The 23,072-nt window shown below is 37.5% G+C and overlaps 1 protein-coding gene across 8 annotated transcripts in view; it reads left to right on the top strand.

Annotated features, from left to right (window-relative positions):
- Positions 1-23,072, top strand: part of LOC131432429 (ribosomal protein S6 kinase 2 beta) — an 85,365-nt gene that overhangs the window by 43,657 nt on the left and 18,636 nt on the right. For all 8 annotated transcript variants that reach the window (XM_058598683.1, XM_058598682.1, XM_058598681.1 and 5 more), the window contains 2 exons: positions 16,555-16,914; positions 16,980-17,288. In XM_058598683.1, coding sequence (XP_058454666.1) covers positions 16,555-16,914; positions 16,980-17,288 — 669 coding nt within the window. The remainder of the gene's footprint in view (positions 1-16,554; positions 16,915-16,979; positions 17,289-23,072) is intronic.

Below are 23,072 nucleotides of genomic sequence, written 5' to 3'. Positions count from 1 at the left end.
TTCACATCAACCCCAAGCAACCCCAGTGCACCTGTGACAGTCACCAAAAACAGGGAAGTTTCCCCTTCAACGAAACCATCCAACGTAACCCCTATAGAACAAAGTACACCAGTTGCAGTTAACAACTTACCATCCAACCAACCAGCAACTGCAAACAATGTACAACTAGGCGCATCTACAGCAACTAGCAACGGAATCAACAACAATACCACGGCAATGGATGACGAGATGAACCACGAACAAACTGCCCCTCAATCCTCGCAGGAGGAAAATGGAAGCTCCTCTACCCCTAGAAAAAGGGTGACAACGAGATCCAATACAAAAAAAAAAATTATCTAAAAACTCAGCTAAATCGGCCACGTAAAGCTTGTACGCAAATAGGCCTGAATAAAATATCTTTTGAATAAAAAAAACTTCTTTTAAAACGCGAATCGATATAAAAATAGCCAGAATGTCCGGGTCCGTAATATTTCTTCACGAAAAGGCTCGGTCAATTGATCATTTTAAAGCCGTCATCAAGCTTAGTAAGTAAGAGAGCATGCAACGCCCCTGATTTTTTCCATTGAAATTCAGTTCAGTCTGAAGATGTGTACAAACTTTCATCCAAATCGTAGCAAGTGGATTCTGATTTTGCCAATTTTGCTGCTATTTCTGGAATAGCTCAGTTGCGCTTAAGGGGTTATATACCTTCCGGCACTAGAAAACTAGCCCATAGCCGCGAAGCCAAGCATCGAATAGTACATGTTTCGTTATATTCGTACAAAATTTTTCATCGTGATTGGGCTGTTGTATTGATAGTCATCTAATTACTATAGTCACCATGTAATTTTACTGATTTGTCGTCTTTCATTCAACGATTTGTGATAAAATCGGAAACAATGTTTTTGCTCCAAAAAACAATACCATAGAAAACAACAATTGTGCAATACTGCAGTTATTGCATCGCATAAACTCGAAGCAAATGCATCTATTTGCGTCTTGCCCTTAGAGTCAATAGATCGAACAGAGACAGCAGATCTCATTTTAATTTATTACTTGAGTATATGAGGAGCCAAGAGATGATTGGAGGTACCGTTTCCCTATGTGAAATATTGTAGATTGTACGACCCATGCCCCAAAACGATTTTTTGTTGGAATATATTTGCGGTGAGCGAAATATACCAAAAACCAAAGTGAATCGATTAATATCAAATTTTGAAATCACGTTCCTAATTTTGTCCCGGGTTGGTGGTTCAATGCATAGGACGCTGGTCCTACAAGCCAGTTGTATGTGCGAGCCCCGACCTGGAAGGATTCTTAGTGTCAGTAGGACCCATAGTACTAGCCATGCAATGATTCTGTACACTAAGAATCGGCTGCGAAGTCTGCTGAAACAGAAAGGCCAAATTCCACCAAAGGAATGTAATGCCAGGACTTTGACTTTGATCCCAATTGGTATAGTCAGTGCGTGGACGAAGGGGTTTGCGAAAATTAAGTTTGAATAAAGGTAATATAAAAAACCGAACAGAAGCAGTGTGGACATTTGGAGCGAGAATTTTTTTTATCGCAAACCGGGAAATTGATCGACGTTAGAGTTGTCACCATCAGTGCTATAAAACTACATTCAATTCAATTGAAATCGACTTTGTGCACACACCGACAGGTAGTAGAGCTGCAGTAAACTTCACATTCTTACACACACCCTTCGCAGTCGCACCGAATGAGCATCATCCCGTCCTTCATTCGTTTCTCTTTCTACCGAAGGTCAGTTTAACCAGCGTCAGTTTATCTCTTAGAGTAACAAAATATCTCTTACAATTGAATGAGAGAGCGGCCTTCAAGTGAAGCTCAAGTAAACATTCGAATTGGTTCAAGATAATGGATGAAAGGTAAAACAGTCATGATAACTGAAATATGAATTACAAAATAAACATAAATTAATTGTTCCCTCTTTCAGTTTTCATTTTTAATATTCCGAAACACATCTCAATACATTTCAAACAGTCGAAATTTTCGATTTGAACTTGTTGGTGATATTTGAAGACTCAAATGAGAACCGCCACCCTCTATTTAACATTATGGTCGGAGAGAGTTTTGTGTTACCGAGTTGATGTTTATGCCTAATCATTCGCCGTTGCTCACTACCCACAGTGAAGACAAGGAAGACAATGAAACAGGTAGACTACTTGGCACTACAAACTGAGCAAGCAAAAATTCAAGTGACCAGGTATATTGATTCAATTGAAGTAAAATGTAAAATGAATGAGAATGGATATGCTGACAGCCAACGGCCATAAATTTCATTTTCATCAAAAAATATTCGATTGAAATGAAGTTTTACCGCACTGGTTACCATGGAAATACTCCCTTTTCTTTTGTTGGCGAACGTAGACTTTCGCGATACTCCTCTCCCGCCTCAATGACTTTACGTGGTTTATGAATGGCTTCATTTGACAGAACAGTTTCAAGAATTGAAGGATAGTTAACTTCTTGCAGGTCTGTCTAAGGTGTATACTTTTCGGATGTTTTTATTTTGGTTGTCTCATTAATCCAACTTTTATCAATGATGAGGACTATAGGATAAAAATTAAACGATTTATTTAAGCTGCGATTCGAAGTAAAAGCTTTCATAAATTTCTTAAAATAATCATGAGACTTCCCAGATTTAGGACGGATCATCTTCCCCTCGTTATCAAACCCCATTACCCCATATTCCAGTAAAAAAAGAGTACAGTTTTTGAGTTCCACCACTTATAATGAAATTTGTTTTTTGAAGTGCATTCTCTGAAACTGAGTTTCTACAGCTATAGCAGAAAAATAATGAAATCAAAAGTCCATTCGATTTCCTAATGGATTCCGAATCCGACGGAACAATTGATTTCAGCCGGAAACGGTTGATATTTTAACTATACCACATTGTCAAACGGAGTGTGGGCGTCCGTACCGAAACGGATCCGATCCGATGATAAAAATGTCATCCTGCTGGTGTGACTGTTGTGACATCGCATGCGACCTCAGTTTCATTTTATTCCTATTTCCAATTCTTTGGCCATCGAAAACCCTAATACCGGGAAAGTTCGTTGTCATGCGTTTCGACGGAAAAGACGTTTTCATCTGTTGACGGTGACTGGGATCCTCCTAGTGAGTTAATTTGTTGATTTAATATCCAGTTTGCTTCCGAGAAAACCAACCAGGCACAAGTCAAACTTGTTTGATTCACATCGGAAGCGGCCAAAATGGGAAACCCAGAGTAACGCGCGTGCTATCGAACGGTTGTTTGCTATCAACATCTATCCGTGTCTAAATTAGCGCTAATTAGGATAATCTTTTGCTCTTCGGAAGAGAAGGTAATATATAATAATCGTTTCGCCATGTTTTGAATGTTGGAGGCTTCCAGCGTGCACTAAACCTATTGTTCTGGAAATATGGAAAGGAAAATCATTATTTGAATGGGGAAGCATATGGAAGACGACGATTTTTCATGTTTGCATCTATTTGCATCTGTTTCGTTGAATTCATTTGAACTGCTGTTAAACGGAATCCCCTACTATGAAGCAGAACTCAATTCTGACTCGATATCAACTGGTCAAGTGTAAAATACCGGTTCCGAGTATCAATATTAGCATATTGGAAAATGTTAGCCATAGCTTTGTGTGTTTTTGTGCTTGTGTTGTGAGGGTTGAATTTTGAACTGAGCACCAGTGCTGTAAAACTTCATTCAATTCAATTGAAACTGAATGTGGAACACATTGACGATCTCTCTAATGCAGTAAACTTCACTCCCTGACACACACAATGTTTGCTGACGGCCCGAACGGGCAGCATTCAGTCATCACTCGTTTCTCTTCAATCGAGGCTCAGTTTAACCACCGTCAGTTGATTTCTTGAAGTAACAAAATATCTCTTTCAATAGTGTGAGAGCGGCCTTCAAATGAGGTTCATGTAAACATTCGAATTGGTTCAAGATAATAGATGAAAGACTAATCAGATAGCTGAAATATCAATCACAGAATACACATAAATTAATTGTTTCCTCCTTAAGTTTTCATTTTTAACACTTTACTCCATTTATAATTCTATTCGATCGAAATTGCTTACTACCAGGAGCGAAGACTATGAAGCAGCTAGACTACTTGGCACTTGAAACTGAGTAAGCGAAACTTCGAATGACTAGGTACGATTATTCAACTGACGATGAATGCTGGGAGCTTCACTTGGAATTGGCAGCATAAGTCAAATGAATTAGAAAGGATATGCTGACGGTCAGTGGCCATAAATTTCATTTTCATCTTATATTATTCGGTTGAAAATGAAATTTTACCGCACTGCTGAGCACGGTATGTTGTTCCGTATGCTACGAAACACAACAGAGCAGTGTTGCTGTGATACCAACATTTTGTATTTATTCTGATTTTAGGATGATGGTTTGTATGAGAATATTTATAGGTATTCTGTGATTTTCCGGGTATTCAAATAAGTGTATGTGCGTTGACTTTTGTTCGAATCATTGCGAAATTTGTTTGAGACTACGATAAATCGGTTTGTTTCCGAATTTTCAGAACAAACATTTCTCTCTATTGCCAATTTAGTGCGATTCCAATTCATCCCTAGATTCCAACTCTTGAAAAGAGAGAATCGTTTGAGAAGAAGTGGTTTGTTCATTTACTAGTTTAGAATTATAGAAGTAGTTTTTTACTGATATAATACAGTATTAATCATTTTTAGTATTTTGATTCCAGTCAAAGATTGAGTTTTGTAGAATTGTAAACCAACAAGCATTGAAAATCAATCTGTTTGGATTGATTAGTAGAGAAACCAGCGGAACAGATGCAACGGAAAATAATGCAATTTTCACTTGACAAATCTTGTAGCTAGCTTGGTATTGCTGTGGAATGCATTTTTTCTTATAGGGACTTGCTTTTTGCTTTTTTTTAAGATGGGAAACTTGTTACTGTTATTTTCAGTATAAGTCATACACTTCACTAGAGTTTCAAAATAATTTATTTTTCTTCACTCAACCCATTAAATATTGTGCAGTTATATTTATTTTCTAATCATCAGTGCGTTAGTAGCTCACATTCATCTGCAGATACGACTTAGCAGTTCAATATAAATCGCTAAGTAGACGTAAAGTATAACACACGTAAAGTATAGACACTCAAGAGATGCAACAGTAAGACCTCTTGAGTGTCTCAATATTCCAATTGAATAGAAGTGCAATGCCTCACTTGTTATCTTCTACGAAAAGTGCAAGTAGATAGTGTAGCAAGTACTTTACGTCTGCCTGGCGATTTATGTTGAACTGCTAAGTCGTATCAGCAAATCAATATGAACTGCCAACGCATGGATGTGTTGAAAACGAAAAACATTTGGTTGGTTATTTTTTTAACCGAACGTCCAAATAACCATTGTACAGTTGGTTTTCACGAGATTTCTTTCCGATTCTAAGTTTCTTCACAGTTTGAGTAGAAGCAATTTAAACACACAGTTTAAAAAACTTATTCGACTCATGTCTAATTTTTTAAAAGGACCAATGTTTTTTGTTGTCTCCATTTTCTTCAAATCTTCTGTTAATTGTATAAAAATGATGTCCAAACAGACGTTTTAAGAAGTCGTTTCTATTCTGCAAATAAAACATGGAACGAAATTGAACGATTTTTCAGTGATCGGAAAATAAAATAAAATGTCACTTATATTTTGCTTAATATTTTTATTTTCAATTTTTTTTATTAAAACAAGTTTTGAAATTGCTATTAAAACAAGTTGAATTTCATGATTAATTATCTCGGGAATGGCAACTTCTAGAAGAATCGTCACAATGAGTTAATATATTGCTTTTTGCCTGTAGAACCATATTCTAGAGTTTAAATGATTTTTTTTCATCGGAACCATGAAGGTTTCAGATTGGTATAGCTGTACTTTTCCATTTTAATTGCACTAATTAAATTTACCTTAAATTTTATATTTTAATAAACAGATTGTTTGTTGCTTTTTGGAAATTCTAAAATTTTTAATTTCTCTGATAGTTCTTTAATTCTTGAAATAAACATTAAACTTTTATTTAGTGTATATTTTTCAGAGTGCCAATTGGTTCCCTAGAACTTTTTTCTGAGATTGTTTTTTTGTACAATTGATAGTTTCTGAGTTATAGCGATTTGAGGGAGTTCCAAGCAAAAATACACACATTTTCAAATAGATCAGTGTCTAACCGAATTGGTATCTCCATCAATGCGGAATAAATGGTTTGCTATACTGAAGACGCTTGTAAAGTTTCGTCCAATTTGGAGTGTGTGACAGTTAACAGTGTAATTATCACCACCCCTTAGAATAAAATGGCACCGTTGAAGGCTTCCGATGAGGCCTTCAGCGTAGCTAACTGTTTCAAATTGTGAACAGACTTCACAGAACTTCATAATGGCGAACATTTAGGGGTTTTGTTTGTTTGTGCAAAAAGCACATATTTTGTTTCTATTTCTTCGTGTTTCGCCTTCGGCTCATCAGTGCTTAAAGCAGTTCAAATTGAACTGCCGTCTCGTGCATAGCAGTTCAACTTAAACCGCTAAGCAATGGCGCCAACATTTTCGCTAGGGGTTGCGTAGGGAGACTGGGAAGATCTGTCTGAAGTGTAGATGCAATTTTGCTCCTTCCTTATGGAACTTATTTCGATAAACGAATGTTCTTTTGGGAGTTTCGAGCAACACCGACTTTCTTCGACGTTCAGTCCATCGAACACAGTACGGTCAAAATAATCCAATGAATGTTTGTTACCATCGCTTCAGTAGTATCTTATTTTTGACTTTACAATGAACAAAGACACGTTTAAAAATAAAATATCTATGTTAGGTTAAGAGTGTAATAATATAGCAATAGTCTGTGCGATAAATTTTATTTAATCGAAGACAAATTTCTAAATAAAAAAAATCTGAGCTGTAAATTGGGATGTTTCTCACTTGTAGACTGAGAACGATTGTGGATTATGCCCAATATTCGGTTTCGGTTTAGTTATAGCTTTTGGAATTGTTCTAGCTTCAATTATTGAATTCAATTGGAATTACAAAAATAATATTCCTTTATCCTTCCGGTTATGTCCTCTACAGTTGAATTGTTTATTGCTATGTTCGATAGTATACATTTAATCGGAAGATGGACAGCCTCAATATCAGTTGAAACCACTTTTCAACAATTTTAGAAGAAACATACTTTGGTTGTTGTATCTTTGGTAATCATTGCAGTAGTGTTCAGTAGAAAGTTAATTAGTGAAAAATAATGAAATTTACACGACATAAATCAACAGTAATTGGAAACAGATTTCAGTTGAATCGAAAATTTGATTGAAAATCGTCATCAAGAGAAAACTAGGTTAAAATGCATCGAATTTTCAATGCAAAGGATTTTATTTTTGAATTAACGCTCAATTTGGCTCTAGAAGTATATTTAAAAATAATGAACTTAAAAGTAATTTTATATTCAATACAAAACAAGAAAATTGGATAGCTTTTAAAAATTTGCGTCGTGAGAAAACCGCATAAAAACCCGCGTAAAAAGACCTTAGTGTAATTCGAAATTGGTATGACAATTTCCCATTAAATTGGTTTCATTTCCAAATAGTTTCGCTGTAACTAACCACAGAACTGATGAGCGTATATATGGCTCCTGATTCCCTACTTACTTGCGACATCTTGAATGGAGAGTTATGGGTTCAGTTTCAAACAAAAACTCTTCTCGTTTCTGCGTTTTTGCGATCCTTGGCTTTCGATTTCTCCTGGAGTTGGTCTTCCTGGATGTCGACAAATGTATTTTGAATACTTTTATTACGGCGGCGACAATTGATTGGGCCACATTCAACATTTTCGTCAACTTGGTGTGCTAGTAGATGGGATTTTAGCGATGCGCGAGTAAAATCTTGTCGATCGATACCATTTTCGAAACAGAAGAGCAAATATCAAAAATCAAATAGTAGTCATGATGTTGCATATATTTCTGCAAAATGAGTAGTGTACAGGTTTTTTTTAATACACCACAAACAAAAACATGTCGAGTCGAAAACCACCTATTTTTGATCATAACTTTCTTTATATTTCAGACGTTAGTAACAACAATTTGTTGTTATTAGTTAAATTGAGAGAGACTGCTATTAGTTCGGTTGTTGAGTTTTGATCACTACTTCCGATACTTCCGGAGCGGGTAACTGATAATCGGTAATCGTTTTAGCCGAAATGGATTCATGTGACCGGTAATCATATAGCATTGATACAGCCAAGGTTAGAAAAATTTTTCCGGTTTGACTCCTCTCTCTGAAGTTCTGGAACATGATCATCAACACAACACATCAACTTATGTGATCATATTATCTTTCATTTGAACCTAAGCTTGTGAAAGACAGTCGTTTCTGAGAAACTTGAGTAAAAAGAAACCTGAGTGGGTACCTAAACAGTTACTCTTACTCATAAAACGTGTTTTGCTTTATACATTAATGATGATCTAATGATAGATGAAAAATGCTAATACATGAATAATGCAAAGAATGTTACGGACGATTTGTGTTCTAGTCTTTGTTGAAACGTTAAGCCGTAATGAGCTAGTTTTAAATTTTGATTGGTATCTAACGAGGAAAACAGATTGAAAAAATGACATGTGAATGTAACTATGTAATGAAAACCGCGAAAATGTTACCGCAGAGACGGGACTCGAACCCGTAGCTAACTCCTACCCGAGGAAATTGTTTTGCCAATTGAATGTTACAGATGGTTTTTATCTAAACAAATGGACTACAACTTAGTTATGACAAAAATTTTGTGGGTCACAATGCCTAGGAATTCGCTTCTAAAACTTATGTATATGTTATCAAATTATTGAATAATAGTGAACAATATACCGTATGGAACGTATAAGGTTTTTTTTCAAAATCATTGACGCCCAATTTCAAAATGTTCATTAAGGTGCGTTTTTATTTTGGTTTATTTATGATTTTCCAGCAAAGGAATGAAGCCCAGGTTTTGCCTTAGTTGAAGGTATATTTGTCTTAGACCAATTGTGTTTTCGATGCACATTTTGATATAAAATCCTGGTTTCGTCTCCAGTGACAAGACTCTTTAGGAGAGGCTTTCTTTCGAGTCGCTGTAGAAGCAAATCGCACTTGGTTCATAAGACCGGTCTCTGTCAATAGCTGTGATGCTCAAACTTCATATCGATTCGCCCCCAAACTTTGTTTATTTACCCTTGTCTTTGGTATGTTAGGGACAGTGACGATATCTCACACACACTATATCGTGAATTTTAAACGATCACAGACTTGTAAAAGTCCGTGTCCGTGGTTGCTGGGCGGTCACAGCGGTCTTCATCTTTCAACTTGAAATTATCAGCTCTAAATTTTGCAAACATAACATGCCAAAAATGTTTCTTTTGACTTTCCATACTGAACAACGTGATTTCATAGACCAATCGATACATTGCACAGTGGGAAACAAACGATCAAAAACCCGACTTTGCTCAATAATTTTATAAAAACCTAAGCAAATATTTTCAAAGTTAGTATTTCTTGTGCAAATTTTTCCGTAGAATCGATTTATGGTCGTTAGAAGATTCGCAAAATTCACTATCATGCCCGTTTTGCTCCAATACCTCTTTTCTGACTTTACTTCGAAAACTAACTGTGAAACTCAGGAAACAATTCAATTCGACCAATCGGAAGGTATTCCTGATATGCTCATAAGTTATATATAATATATGGATTGTTTTTAATAAGATTGTCCACAAATAACTACAGTATTCTCTTTTACCCCCAGTCATCTTCTTCCATGAATTTACAGAAAAAAAAGTTCTACTGATCGGTGTTTGGACCAATATTGGTTAAACAAGACAGTTCTATGTTTCGCATATAACCTCAAATAATTAATCACAGATGGTCTCCATGATCGCATGCGTCGTGCTACATCGTTTTACCCCAATTTCCCCACAAATATAATTTTATGTTGAATTCAGATTTACAATCCCGAAGCAGATCCAATATTTCCTATCAATATTGGTTCATATCACGTACAAAACATCTGTAATCCAATCAAACACAATGGGAATGACAGTACTAGCCTGTTTAACCCGTTTTACCCCAATTTATTTCATAAGTCGTTTTTCTGGTTAAACGTTCTTCCGTAAGCAGGCTGATTGCGGTTGATGAAAATCGATTGATATTACGAAGAAAGCCCTAAAAATAAGATAACAGATGGATTCAATGGCCGCATGAATCTTGTTATACCGTTTTACCCTAATTTATCCTTTAACTGAGTTTTAAGATTTTGCTCCACATTTGGAAGATAGTTCGTAATATAAATAGATTTTCATCAACCGCAATCATGCTTCTTTCGGTATGCGAAAGAAAGTTTAACCAGAAATACGACTTATGATATAAATTGGTATAAAACGGGGTAAACAGGCTAGTACTGTCATTCACATTGTGTTTGATTGGATCACAGATGTTTTGCACGTAATATGAACCAATATTGATAGATCGTATTGGATCTGCTTTTGGATTGTAGATCATATTTCAACTGAGTATTATAACTAGAAAAGAAATGGGGTAAAACGGTACAATGAGTTTTCTGCTGTCAATAAAACTATATGCAATCGATTTGTTAGACTTTTTTACATCGGAAACACTCTATTCGCTCTTCTGCAAGTTCTTCGGTTTCATGTTATATAGTTAAGCTTGAATACAATGCAGTATAAAAAGGGAACTTGGGGTAAAATGAACATGATAGCGTTTCGTGCGGTCCTTCTAAATACATGGAATCGATTTTACTGACCATTGTTTTTGGTCTATTTTTCCCCACTGTGCATTGTTAGGAAGAAACTTGTAAAATTCCATTGAATCAGCTGTAACTAAAGGCATACATCATTGATAATAGAATTTTTCGTGGCTAGAAAATCAATGAAATAAAAATAAAAAAATGATCGGTAACGACTGTGGTTTGAACCAAGAATCATTAGATCCCAAATAGCATCCGTGTATCCATTGAGTGACAGAAGCACATATCTACTGGTCAGTTAATTGGTCCATATAAATTGATACAATCGTACTAGTTAGCCGTGTGAAAGCGGTAAGAGATAATTACGTGCTAAACATGTAAATCTCAATCAGTCATGACGTTAAACATAGTTGATAGACAGAAAAATGTTTAACTATTTTATCAATTTTAAAGTTTACGCTTTACATACTTATATATGAAAAAAATGGAAATTATGTCTAATCGAAATTTCCGTCTTCACTGTTTATGTCAGCATTGAGATTCCGTGATATTTAATTTGTAGATACTGTGTAGATTTAATCACCAACAAAGCTCTAGAACGACTAAAGCTTCAATGGACAAGAGATAATCACCCTCATTCTTGTTTACAACCGTATGCGATACGTTCGCAAGTATATCAAATTCGTATTACCGTTAACGTTCGAATCAATTACACTTTCAAATATCGCTCATGCATAAGAACAACGCCAATCCAACTTTAAACCATCAGTTCTGGTACAGACTTCAGTTGTAATAAGAAATGTTTGATATCATTTGTTATTTGATTTGTTTTTTCGCTGATTTTATATCATCATGCTTATTTACGTCCGTATCGACTATTCGAAAAATCTGTTTTAATCCACCTAGTGGTGTAATGATGCCTTTCTCATATCAATCATACTATCATGTATAATACTGTGGTATTCTTCAAAATAATTTTCTTCGATTCTTAAAAGAATAACCGAAATCGGTTTGTTTGACCGTCTACTGATAAAAACTATCAATTGGAAAACATTTGAGGTCGATTAAGAAATTTTTTTAAGTTTTTTCCCCATTTTCAGTGATGGTATACAATTTTTAACCCACTTTACCCTATATTTCCGGATCCGGAAGTTGGATCCGCATGAAATTCAGGAATTGCGTATGGGACCACAGGACCTTTCATTTGAACCTAAGTTTGTGAAAATCGGTCGCGCCATGTATGAGAAAAGTTAGAACATATATTTTCTTATTTTTGCACATTTTACCCCATAACTCCCGAACCGGAAGTCGGATCCAAATAATATTCAAGATTTTTTTTATGGGACCTCAAGACCTTTCATTTGAAAATTGTGAAAATCGGTTCAGCCATCTCTGAGAAAAGTTAGTGCCCTTATTTTTACAATTTTTTGCACATTTACCCCATAATTCCGGAACCGGAAGTCGGATCCAAATGATGTTCAGGAATTTTGTATGGGACCACACGACCTTTCATTTAAATCTAAGTTTGTGAAAATCGGTTCAGCCATTTCCGAGAAAAGTTAGTCGAGCGTCGGTTTCGGGAGAGCCTCCTTCGTCGGGGAACTCTCCGTCGGTGTAGGCTAGATCCTTCGGCGGGGGCTAGTCGAGTAGCCGCCACAACACCGATTCGAGTCGTCGAGGCGCCAGCGAACCGGAAGCCATGCTCCAACCGGAATCGCTGGACCGACCTCGGCACTCCTTCGGGTGTCCCGTGTGGTGTAAGAGACTCGGTGTCGGGAGATTCTCTTTCGCCGGGGAACTCTCCGTCGGAGTAGTCTAGATCCATTGTCGGGGACTAGATGAGTAGATCGTCGCGTGATACCGCTAGGATCGTCTGAGCGCCAGTGAACCGGAAGTCACGCTCCAACCGGAATCATTGGATCGACTTAGGCATCCTTTCGGTCGGGTCGTAGACGCGTACAGTAAGCGTCGGTTCGGGAGGACTTCCCTCGTCGGGGAACCCTCCGTCGGTGTAGACTAGATCTTTTGGCGGAGACTAGTCGAGTAGTTCCGCGTCGTAGCATTAGTTTTGGGTCGTCGAGGCGCCAGTGAACCGGAAGTTACCCTCCAGCCGGCATCACTGGACCGACCTCATCATCCAACTGGTCGATCCCTCGAGAGCAGGATGCTGATCCCCATTCTGCCTAAATCTGGGGAGGGTGCTGTGAGCACCAATAGCCTTCCACCCCGAAGTAATACCTAGCGGTGGTGCCGGGGAGGTAGGGTTGGAGATCCAAGGTTTTTTAGTGAGTAGTTCCAATCAACAGTTGGGTAGTCCTGTGGAGAGTCCCACACTCCGTGCGTAAATGCATTTCACCTTGTAAAAAAAAAACACACACACACATACACGCACAGACATTTTGCGTACTCGACGAACTGAGTCGAAGGGTGTATGACACTCGGCCCTCCGGGCCTCGGTTCAAAAGTCGGTTTTCACAGTGATTGCATAACCTTTCTTTATGAGAAAGGCAAAAAACATATACTTTCGAACGACTGCGAGCAAGCTATTCTTGCTTTCACTCGAACGCGATTCCTGTGCAAAAGAAGGATCGGTATCACAGGTAGTGTTTTAGGAAGATTCCAAGAATCAAAGAAGTGATGAATGCCCCTTAATAAATGGATATCGTACTCAAGATCAATTACATATATTCGAGTCCATGAATAAAATTTTGAAATTAAACTTCGTGCAAAATAAAAAAAAAACATTGAAGATAGCAATCCGATTGTTAGTTTCTGCGAAAAATATGTTGCATTTTTCTTGCAATTTTGTTATGTTTTCGATAGTCTACACATATTCATTACATTGATAAAATCATGCATTTAATATAAAATAAAGCATGTTTGCCCATGGCGTACTTCCATGAAGTACCTAATAGATATGGTTAAATGTGACGCGTAAAAACTTGGAACCGCGCATATATTCGAAGGGTCTCTCGAAAAAAAAACAAGCATTTTAATATGCCTGCTACGCTTTCTAAATGTTTTATTCAAAAAATAAATTTATCATTTGATTACAAATCACCTTCACATTCGAAAAGAAAGTTTCTGGAAATGGGTTAAACTGTTTTCATTGTATTCGAACTGTTGATTCGCAACATTAAACTGCCGAATCCAAACCACGGCATTTCGTCTATTCGTCTATAAACGAGAATAGAACTTTTCGTTCGTTCGAATGATGTTCGAATGCACTTATCGTTCGAAATTAAACTGGCATACATTATAGCGTTTCGCATAAGGTTAATCACAAGAATTGGAGTACACTAAGGTCTTTTTTATGCGGTTTTTTATGCGACTTTTTTATGCGAATTTTCAGAGTTATGCGGTTTTTTTATGCGAAGTTTCAGAGTTATGCGGTTTTTTTATATGTGAATTTTCAGAGTTATGGGGTTTCCCTTCTGCGTTTTTTTATGCGAAGTTTCAGAGTTATGCGTTTTTTTTTGTGCGAAGTTTTAGAGTTATGCGGTTTTTTTTATGCGAATTTTCAGAGTTATGCGGTTTTTTATGCGGCTTTTTTATGCGAATGTTCAGAGTTATGCGGTTTTTTATGCGAAATTTCAGAGTTATGCAGTTTTTTATGCGAATTTTTAAGAGTTATATGGTTTCCCTTCTGCGGTTTTTTTATGCGAAGTTTCAGAGTTATGCGGTTTTTTTTATGCGAAGTGTCAGAGTTATGCGGTTTTTTTATACGAATTTTCAGAGTTATGCGGTTTTTTTGCGGTACGTAAATTCGCATAAAAAATACTTCAGTGTAATTTCATCATGGCTTAGCATTTATTTGAAGAATCTCACTGATATTTAAATATTTTGTGGCATACGAGTCGCGTTCGAATTCATTCGAGTGAAAACAAGAATGGCTTGTTGACATTCGTGGGACAACCCAATATTCCTTTCACGAAAAGATTCAAAGAAGAAATTTATTGGGGTGCATTTTGCCCCGGTGTTATCGTGTGTTTCGCTCCACTCTTTAGATGAATTTTGATCCAGTTTTGAAGATCATCCTGCCTCTATGTTTGGACCCCCGTGATATAAAATGTATATTTTCCATGTATTTTCACGATCGTTTTATTGAAAATTTTATGAGTTTTGATGAATGAGATGTTTTTTGTATTGTTCAAATGAACTGGAAGCAGTCATGCATGCAACTTTCACGTTTTACCTCCTTTTCCCCTACTCTTATTCTAATCACTGAATGTCATACACTCCTATCCAAACGTGTTAAGTTGGTATTTTATATCATACAGTCTACATCGAAACTAAACATAATATTACAACTCAACCGTAACCGTACTGTAATGGTTCCGGTATACGTGTTAAATAATAATGGGATTCTGTTTTCGATTCGAAGATTCCATTAGTCGGCCAATGATCAAATTACAAGCATCAATGGCTTTGAGAGAGTTGCCCTGTTTCGCGTATAATCTTCCCATTCATTCACGAAACGAGAGCTTTTAATCTAGGAAATGTCCGTTTTTGTAAAGATTTGTAAGAAAAAGTATAGCACCTCAGGTAGCAAAATTTTCGGAACCGTCTTCTTTCCTTCCTTCCTACGGTCTTTGAGCTTTCTGAATGGGTTCAGATTCCTAGTTTGAGAAAGTATTGTGGATGCTGATTATTGGTAACCTTGGTAGCGATTACTTAACTACATTGAATAAGAAGAAATCAATAATCCACACAAAACAAGATTTGAATCCCATTAACCAATGGAAATGCGATCCGATATAGAGGCGAGAAAAACTTTTCCTATCGCCCCTCACAAACAGTGCAAATGGATAATCGTCTTTCGTGGCAAACCACCGCCGTCACTTTCGCCATTGACTATAAATGATAATGGAGAAAATGGTATCAACAGCCATAAGAAAACTCCTTATGTATGTTTGAATGGTGTTATTGCACGTTTTTGCTTGACATTTATGTTTTACTAGAGGGGAAAATAGGCGGATACGTATACGTTCCGATTGTATTTTTATGTTTATTTGCGGTATAGAGATATATGTTTTATTGAATTTTTGCAAGGTTGATGTTCTTTTTCTACGTATGGAAGCAATGGAAATTAGATATCAACAGTAGAAGTCAAATTGTCTAGTAGAGTAAACAACGTACATTTAGGCAAAGAATATATCGAATGCCGTTTATACCAATTCTTGTAATCATCAAAATTATCTTAATTTCTAACTTTCTGACTAGAGTCAACTGGTCAAAAAAAATAATTAGAAGCACCCCAGTTTAGATGCATATAAAATTAATAACTGCACTGTAGGGGCTTTCAAAGCTATTTAAGTTGGATCTGGGAGGAGAAATTCCAACCCCTTCACCAATCTTAGCGCTTGCATGATTTTAAGTAACTCCATATGTAGGTGGTCCTCTCCCCAAACAAATCTTTGTTATTCTATTATGCATTACTCACCATACGATCTCTTACCCTCCTGTTCCTATGTAAACTTCATTCTGCACGGTTAAACAATTTTCCTGCCATTGTCGATTTTTCACATTCATTATCAACACTCCCGTGTCTATAGAAACCGTGCTCGTCAAGGCTGGAAAGAAATCAAATTAGGTGGAAATTTGGATATTTTTTTATGCCGCCGATTTAATTTTCTCTTATTTTTTCCCGTCGTTCGCTATCTGCCTGTGAGATGAACATTGTATGTCCATGCATTCTATTCGTTTCCCTACCGGCTTGTTTTTTAAAGAATGGAATCCCCAAAGAGAAACCCCATCCCGACGCTGTCTGGAGCGGCCGATCCATTGTGATGTTTCGATAGTATAACTGAATTATTTCTCGATGTTTTTCCAGTCGTCGTCTCAAGACCATGTCGAGATGGTTGTCGATGAAAGCTACGATGGCTTACTTGGTCAGCAGGCACCTCAGCTCGATCCGGGTGGGCAGCTGCATCAGCATCAACTTCACAACCAACAGTTGGTCACCAGCGGCGTGGATGTCGAGGCAATGGATCTGGATGCCACCGATGTGTCGCTCATGAAACTAAGCGACGAGCAGGAGTACGACATTCGGGACGTGGTGCGTGAGGGACACGAGAAGGCTGACCCGTCGCAGTTTGAACTGCTCAAGGTGCTCGGCGAGGGTTCGTTCGGAAAAGTATTCTTAGTTAGGAAAATTGTTGGTAAGGATGCCGGCACGCTTTATGCAATGAAAGTAAGTCATTATGCGTTTGGATAATTCATTCCGTTGCTATAATAATGTTTGCATTTATATTTTAGGTATTAAAAAAGGCCACATTGAAGGTCAAAGATCGAGTTCGAAGTACTAACGAGCGCAACATTCTGGCTGATGTGGGCCATGCATTTATCGTTAAGCTTCATTATGCCTTCCAAACGCCGGGAAAACTGTATTTGATCCTGGACTTCTTACGGGGTGGAGATTTGTTCACACGACTGAGCAAGGAGGTAATGTTCACCGAGGAGGATGTCAAGTTCTATCTTGCCGAACTTGCATTGGCGCTTAATCACCTGCACGGTCTCGGAATAATCTACCGGGATCTGAAACCGGAAAATATTCTGCTGGATCAGGTAAGGTTTCCATGTGCACAGTTTTCAAATGTAAATAATATTCAATTTGTGAATACTATACAAAAGACCAAACGACAGCGAAGATGATATCGCCTTGAAGCGGTTGATTTTCTTGCTGCTTGAACACCTCTTTTGAAATGGCCAAAATTTATCACTTTACTAAATTGATAATAAATTTGTTTTCAATCGATAGAACTAACTTAGTTTCTTATTCAGTTGTTAGCTAGGAGCTTTCCATTGATGTATATATGTCCGCATAATGTGCACTTAGTCAGAAGTTATAAGCTTAAAAGGAAAGGGTGCCGGTAACCGAACACTCTCCCTTATATGAATATTCTGAACGGCCGATGATGAGACATAGCCGGGGTATCCATACATTGCCCAACGTTTTGGATAGTGTATTGGACATTTTTGCATTGCCAGTAACAATTCGATTGAAAAAAACCTTTTCTTTAGTTCCGTTGTAGCAATTGTTCGCACGTTAACAAACGGCGTTCGATGTCCCTTGGATTCAATTGATTCGGCACCCAATTGCCTACCTTTCGGATTATTCCCATTGCTTTTAAACGTTGACAAAAAGTTGGCTGAGAAACTCAGCGTCATTTTGCAAATTGTTCTTTGCGGAGGGTCTTGATCGAACATTTCCTCCAATTCTTCATCCTTATATTTTGATGGCTCTTTCTTCGTCGTTCTAATCATAATTGTCACTTTTAAACCGTGAAATCAACTTCCAACATATTCGATTAGCTGGAGTATGTTCACCATACACTCACCATCTAAAAACGATGACTTTCGCCGGCTGAAAAATTACTTTTTTGAACGGTAAGTGGAATGAACTTAATTGATTTGAACAGAAAAATTAATTCCATTTAATTTCACTATATTTAAAATTATTTACTCTTTGCCACTAATGTCAAGAAATTAACAGAGAGTACCAGTTACAGGTGTGCTATTTGCAACCTTCATCAGCGTATCAGTTCTTAGTCTGTTGCCTCGGTAGTTTTCTTTATATTGAAATAATGAAGAAGAGCTCCCCGCAAATACACTTTGTTCGTCTAAACATATAAATATTATTCATAATAATACAAAGTTAATTACTTAGCTAAATACTGATTCGGGAACTGTACACTCGAATTATGACCTTCAGACATAAGAATAATATGAATTCCAAAGGTTTGTCTTATGATACAGAGGGGAAATTCTTCAACTTTTTACTTCAAAAATAGACATCTGTCTTATAGATAAATCTCACAATCTCACAAAAATGTTTGAAAGAATTTCATAGCCTAATTTGTATGACAAGTATTTTGATAATATAATAATATAGAACTTGTACATATTGACCACCAACTGATAGGATACTATCGGAATCTTGTGACCCGCGAACCACGTACGGCTCATCGGATGTGATGCTGTGGTTCTTTAGTACCATATGCAAGTATATTTGTTTTATAAAAAAAGGCGGGTGGGTAATGTCAGAGACATAACTGGATGTCGTGAATACGAAAACAACTGACATGTTCCTTAACACTTCCGAATATCAATTGTATGAACTATGCACGCATTTCCCTTTTTCACATTTTTCGCAAAAACAAAGAAAGCTTCACTTGATCTCGATTACTGTGAATTTCACACAGCGAAAAGTGCACAAATCTAAGCAAACTATTCTTAATTTGCAGTAAACTGAGGATATTTCCCTACGATTTGCAAACAACAAATCCTAATAGTTCTTTAGAAAACTTTTAAGAGCCATTAGAACGGCTGATACTGTGCAATGCTCTCCACCGTTTTTTTTCCCAATGCTAATGACTGGCAGCTGTGACGTAATCGCTCTTGTCGAAAGCGTCCAGACGACACAAAACACATCTGCTCGCAGTGGCGATACAATCCAAACTGATTCAAGTTTTGTTGAGAGGCTTGTTTCTACCTGATTTCGTTTGTAGCTTTTTCACTAATGGGCGGTCCTAACGGCTATAAAAATAGCCGCATACAGAATTTAAATGTCGATTATTTCATTTCGGATTTGCATATTTTATTGAAAGAAACTATCAATATGCTGTAGGGATTCGTTTCCAGCATTCAGAAGAGTCAAATTGCGTAATTCTCTATGACATTAAACTCTGGAACATTTTTCGCAAAAAAAAGGCTTCACTTGATCTCGATTACTGTGAATTTCACACAGCGAAAAGTGCACAAATCTAAGCAAACTGTTCTTGATTTGCAGTAAACTGAGGATATTTCCCTACGATTTGCGAACAACAAATCCTAATAGTTCTTTAGAAAACTTTTAGAGCCATTAGAACGGCTGATATTGTGCAATGCTCTCCACCGTTGTTTTTTTCCCACTGCTAATGACTGGCAGCTGTGACGTAATCGCTCTTGTCGAAAGCGTGCAGACGACACAAAACACATCTGCTCGCAGTGGCGATACAATCCAAACTGATTCAAGTTTTGTTGAGAGGCTTGTTTCTACCTGATTTCGTTTGTAGCTTTTTCAATAATGGGCGGTCCTAACGGCTATAAAAATAGCCGCATACAGAATTTAAATGTCGATTATTTCATTTCGGATTTGCATATTTTATTGAAAGAAACTATCAATATGCTGTAGGGATTCGTTTCCAGCATTCAGAAGAGTCAAATTGCGTAATTCTCTACGACATTAAACTCTGGAACATTTTTCGCAAAAAAAAAAAGGCTTCACTTGATCTCGATTACTGTGAATTTCACACAGCGAAAAGTGCACAAATCTAAGCAAACTGTTCTTGATTTGCAGTAAACTGAGGATATTTCCCTACGATTTGCGAACAACAAATCCTAATAGTTCTTTAGAAAACTTTTAGAGCCATTAGAACTGCTGATATTGTGCAATGCTCTCCACCGTTGTTTTTTCCCACTGCTAATGACTGGCAGCTGTGACGTAATCGCTCTTGTCGAAAGCGTGCAGACGACACAAAACACATCTGCTCGCAGTGGCGATTGAATCCAAACTGATTGAATTTTTGTTAAGAGATTTCCTTTTATGTGATTTCGTTTGTAGCTTTTTCACTAATGGGCGGTCCTAACGGCTATAAAAATAGCCGCATACAGAATTTTATTGTCGATTATTTCATTTCGGATTTGCATAATTTATTGAAAGAAATTATCAATATGCTGTAGGGATTCGGTTCTAGCATTCACAAGGACCAAATTGAGGAACTCTATTTGGCCCGTCGCTGCTGGTTGATGATTCCACTCCCACGACGTCTGCTTCCATCGAACGCACGAAAAGAAATGATCGATTTTCGACCACGGTTCCCCTTTTATACGCATTCAGTTGAAGATATGTGCCTGACTACCTCAAAATCGTCGTCCTTGCGCGAAAAACCCAAGCGAAAGTAAGGTGTTTTCCGCGTTGTTTTCAAATTTTGAGAAAACTTAATTTTTGAGTTGTTTGTGGTTATCGCACACTGTTCAAAATATTATCCTGAATTCCTGATCATATTTTTGATGAAATGGTGAAAGAATTATGTTGCTACCATTAATACAAGTCGAGATATTCACGATTAAGTTCTGCCCATTCTTCCATATGGCTAATTTTGAAAAGGCGCCCCATAGTAAAGTAAGTCGTATTCACGACAAAAAAACATTGGAAAATCGTTTTGCTTTCCCGTGGTTTGTAGGCTTGACGGTATTGCAAACATCATCAGATACAACCAATTAGCGTTACAGTTTAATATAAATATGTGTTACAACTTTTAGCTCCATTATTGAATTTAATGAATGAGATATGGAACGACTTGAATAAGATGTTGATTGCATTACACTCCAAGATCCGGGGTTGGAGAGACCGGTAGGATTTAACTGAGCTCTGTTTTATGTTTCACTTTCATACTGCCGGCCCTTATTACCAGTATCAAATCGAAAATAAGTGGAGTGAATGTATCCCAATTGGGTTACATACTGTTACATACAGAGAGGATAATCAAGTATGCCGTGATTGAAAGAATATCGAAGCTGACAGCGAGGAAAGAAAAATTATTCATTCTGTTACATGTTCTCGTTAAAACAAGACGCAATTATACGATTAAGCATTTTGCCATCTTTTATTCGTATGTAACAATTTGGCGACGAGGAGCTGGAAAATTCTTCAAGACTTCAAGACAATTTCAAAAAAAGATTTTGAGCATGCTTCGCGGATCTGATGAAACTATGGGTGATTGTGAGGATTTTTCTAATCAAGCAATAATGAACAAGCTACTACTATTGCTGGACCGATTGACGTCTACACAAGCTATTCCGGAACCTCACGTACCAAGAAACACTCCCGAGCAGATCATCGAGTCCCTTTCTGTGACAATCAAGGAGTTTCATCATAATCCAGCCGAAGGTATGACGTTCGACCGATGGTTTTCGAAGTATGAAGATTTATTCAGCGCAGACGGGAGAGAATTGGACGACGCAGCAAAAATTCGTTTACTGATGCGAAGTCTCAGCGTTCCAGTTCATGAAAAGTTTTTAAACTATCTCCTGCCCCGACACCCACGAGATTTTACATTTGAAGAAGTTGTGAAGAAACTGAAAAGCGTTTTTGGACTTCATAAATCTCAATTCAGTCAACGATATGATTGTCTCAGGATTGTGAAAAACGAAGTAGATGACTATGTAACTTACGCTGGTATAGTCAATCGCCAGTGTGAGGACTTCGAATTGAACAACTTGACAATTGACCAGTTCAAGGCTCTAATTTTCATTTGCGGACTTCAAGCTTCCAAAGATGCAGACGTTAGAACAAGATTACTGTCCAAGCTGGAAACAGACGCAGCAGCAATGGTAAATCTCGAGACTTTAGTCACCGAATGCCAGCGATTATCGAATCTCAAACACGATACCGCTCTGGTGGAAAAGAAGCAGTCATCTCTATCGGTTCAAGCAGTTCGGCAACCAAAGCAGCAGAAACTCGCTAGTTCTCATCATTCAAGTGAGAAGACTCCTCGAACACCGTGTTGGCAATGCGGTGCCATGCATTTCGTCAAGGTATGTCCGTTCTCAAGTCACTTATGCAAACAATGCAACAAGACCGGACACAAAGAAGGTTATTGTAGCTGTTTCACTAAAGCAACAAAGTCCGAAGCTATACCCGAATCTTCAGCAAAAGGAAATCAACAAAAAAAGCATAAAGGTAAAAGTCGTTATCAATCAAACCACATCCTTTCCGTCAACGAGGTTAAGGCATCCAACCGGAAGTTTGTCACTGTATTCATTAATGGCAAAACCGCTCATCTACAACTTGATTGTGGTTCAGATATCACTATTGTCTCTGTTCATTCGTGGAAGAAGCTCGGTTCACCAACAATCACCAAAACTTCTCATCGGGCAAACACAGCTTCGGGTACTGCTCTACCTCTAAAAGGAGAATTCAAATGCCGAATGACCATCAATGATGAATCTAGATCTGGTACGTGCTACGTGACTTCAGTGAAAGATTTGAATCTGCTTGGTCTCGATTTCATAGAAGCATTTGATCTCTGGAACAAGCCGTTTGCCTCCATCTGCAATCAGGTATTACAATCAAAAATTCAACCTGAGTGTGGACATCGTTTTGCTAACCGATTCCCGGAAGTATTTGAAGACACATTAGGACATTGTACGCAAACGAGAGTACAATTATTTCTGAAACCAAACTCCATGCCGGTATTTCGTCCGAAGAGGCCAGTACCATTCCACGCCATCCAGAAAGTCAACGAAGAACTAGATCGTCTACAGAAGCTCAACATCATCACTCCAGTTGATTTTTCTGAATGGGCA

Source organism: Malaya genurostris, chromosome 2 (assembly GCF_030247185.1).
Source record: "Malaya genurostris strain Urasoe2022 chromosome 2, Malgen_1.1, whole genome shotgun sequence".
In the NCBI taxonomy this organism is placed as follows: domain Eukaryota; kingdom Metazoa; phylum Arthropoda; class Insecta; order Diptera; family Culicidae; genus Malaya; species Malaya genurostris.
Note: the sequence above shows the minus strand (reverse complement) of the source record. Positions and strands in the feature narration are given on the sequence as shown.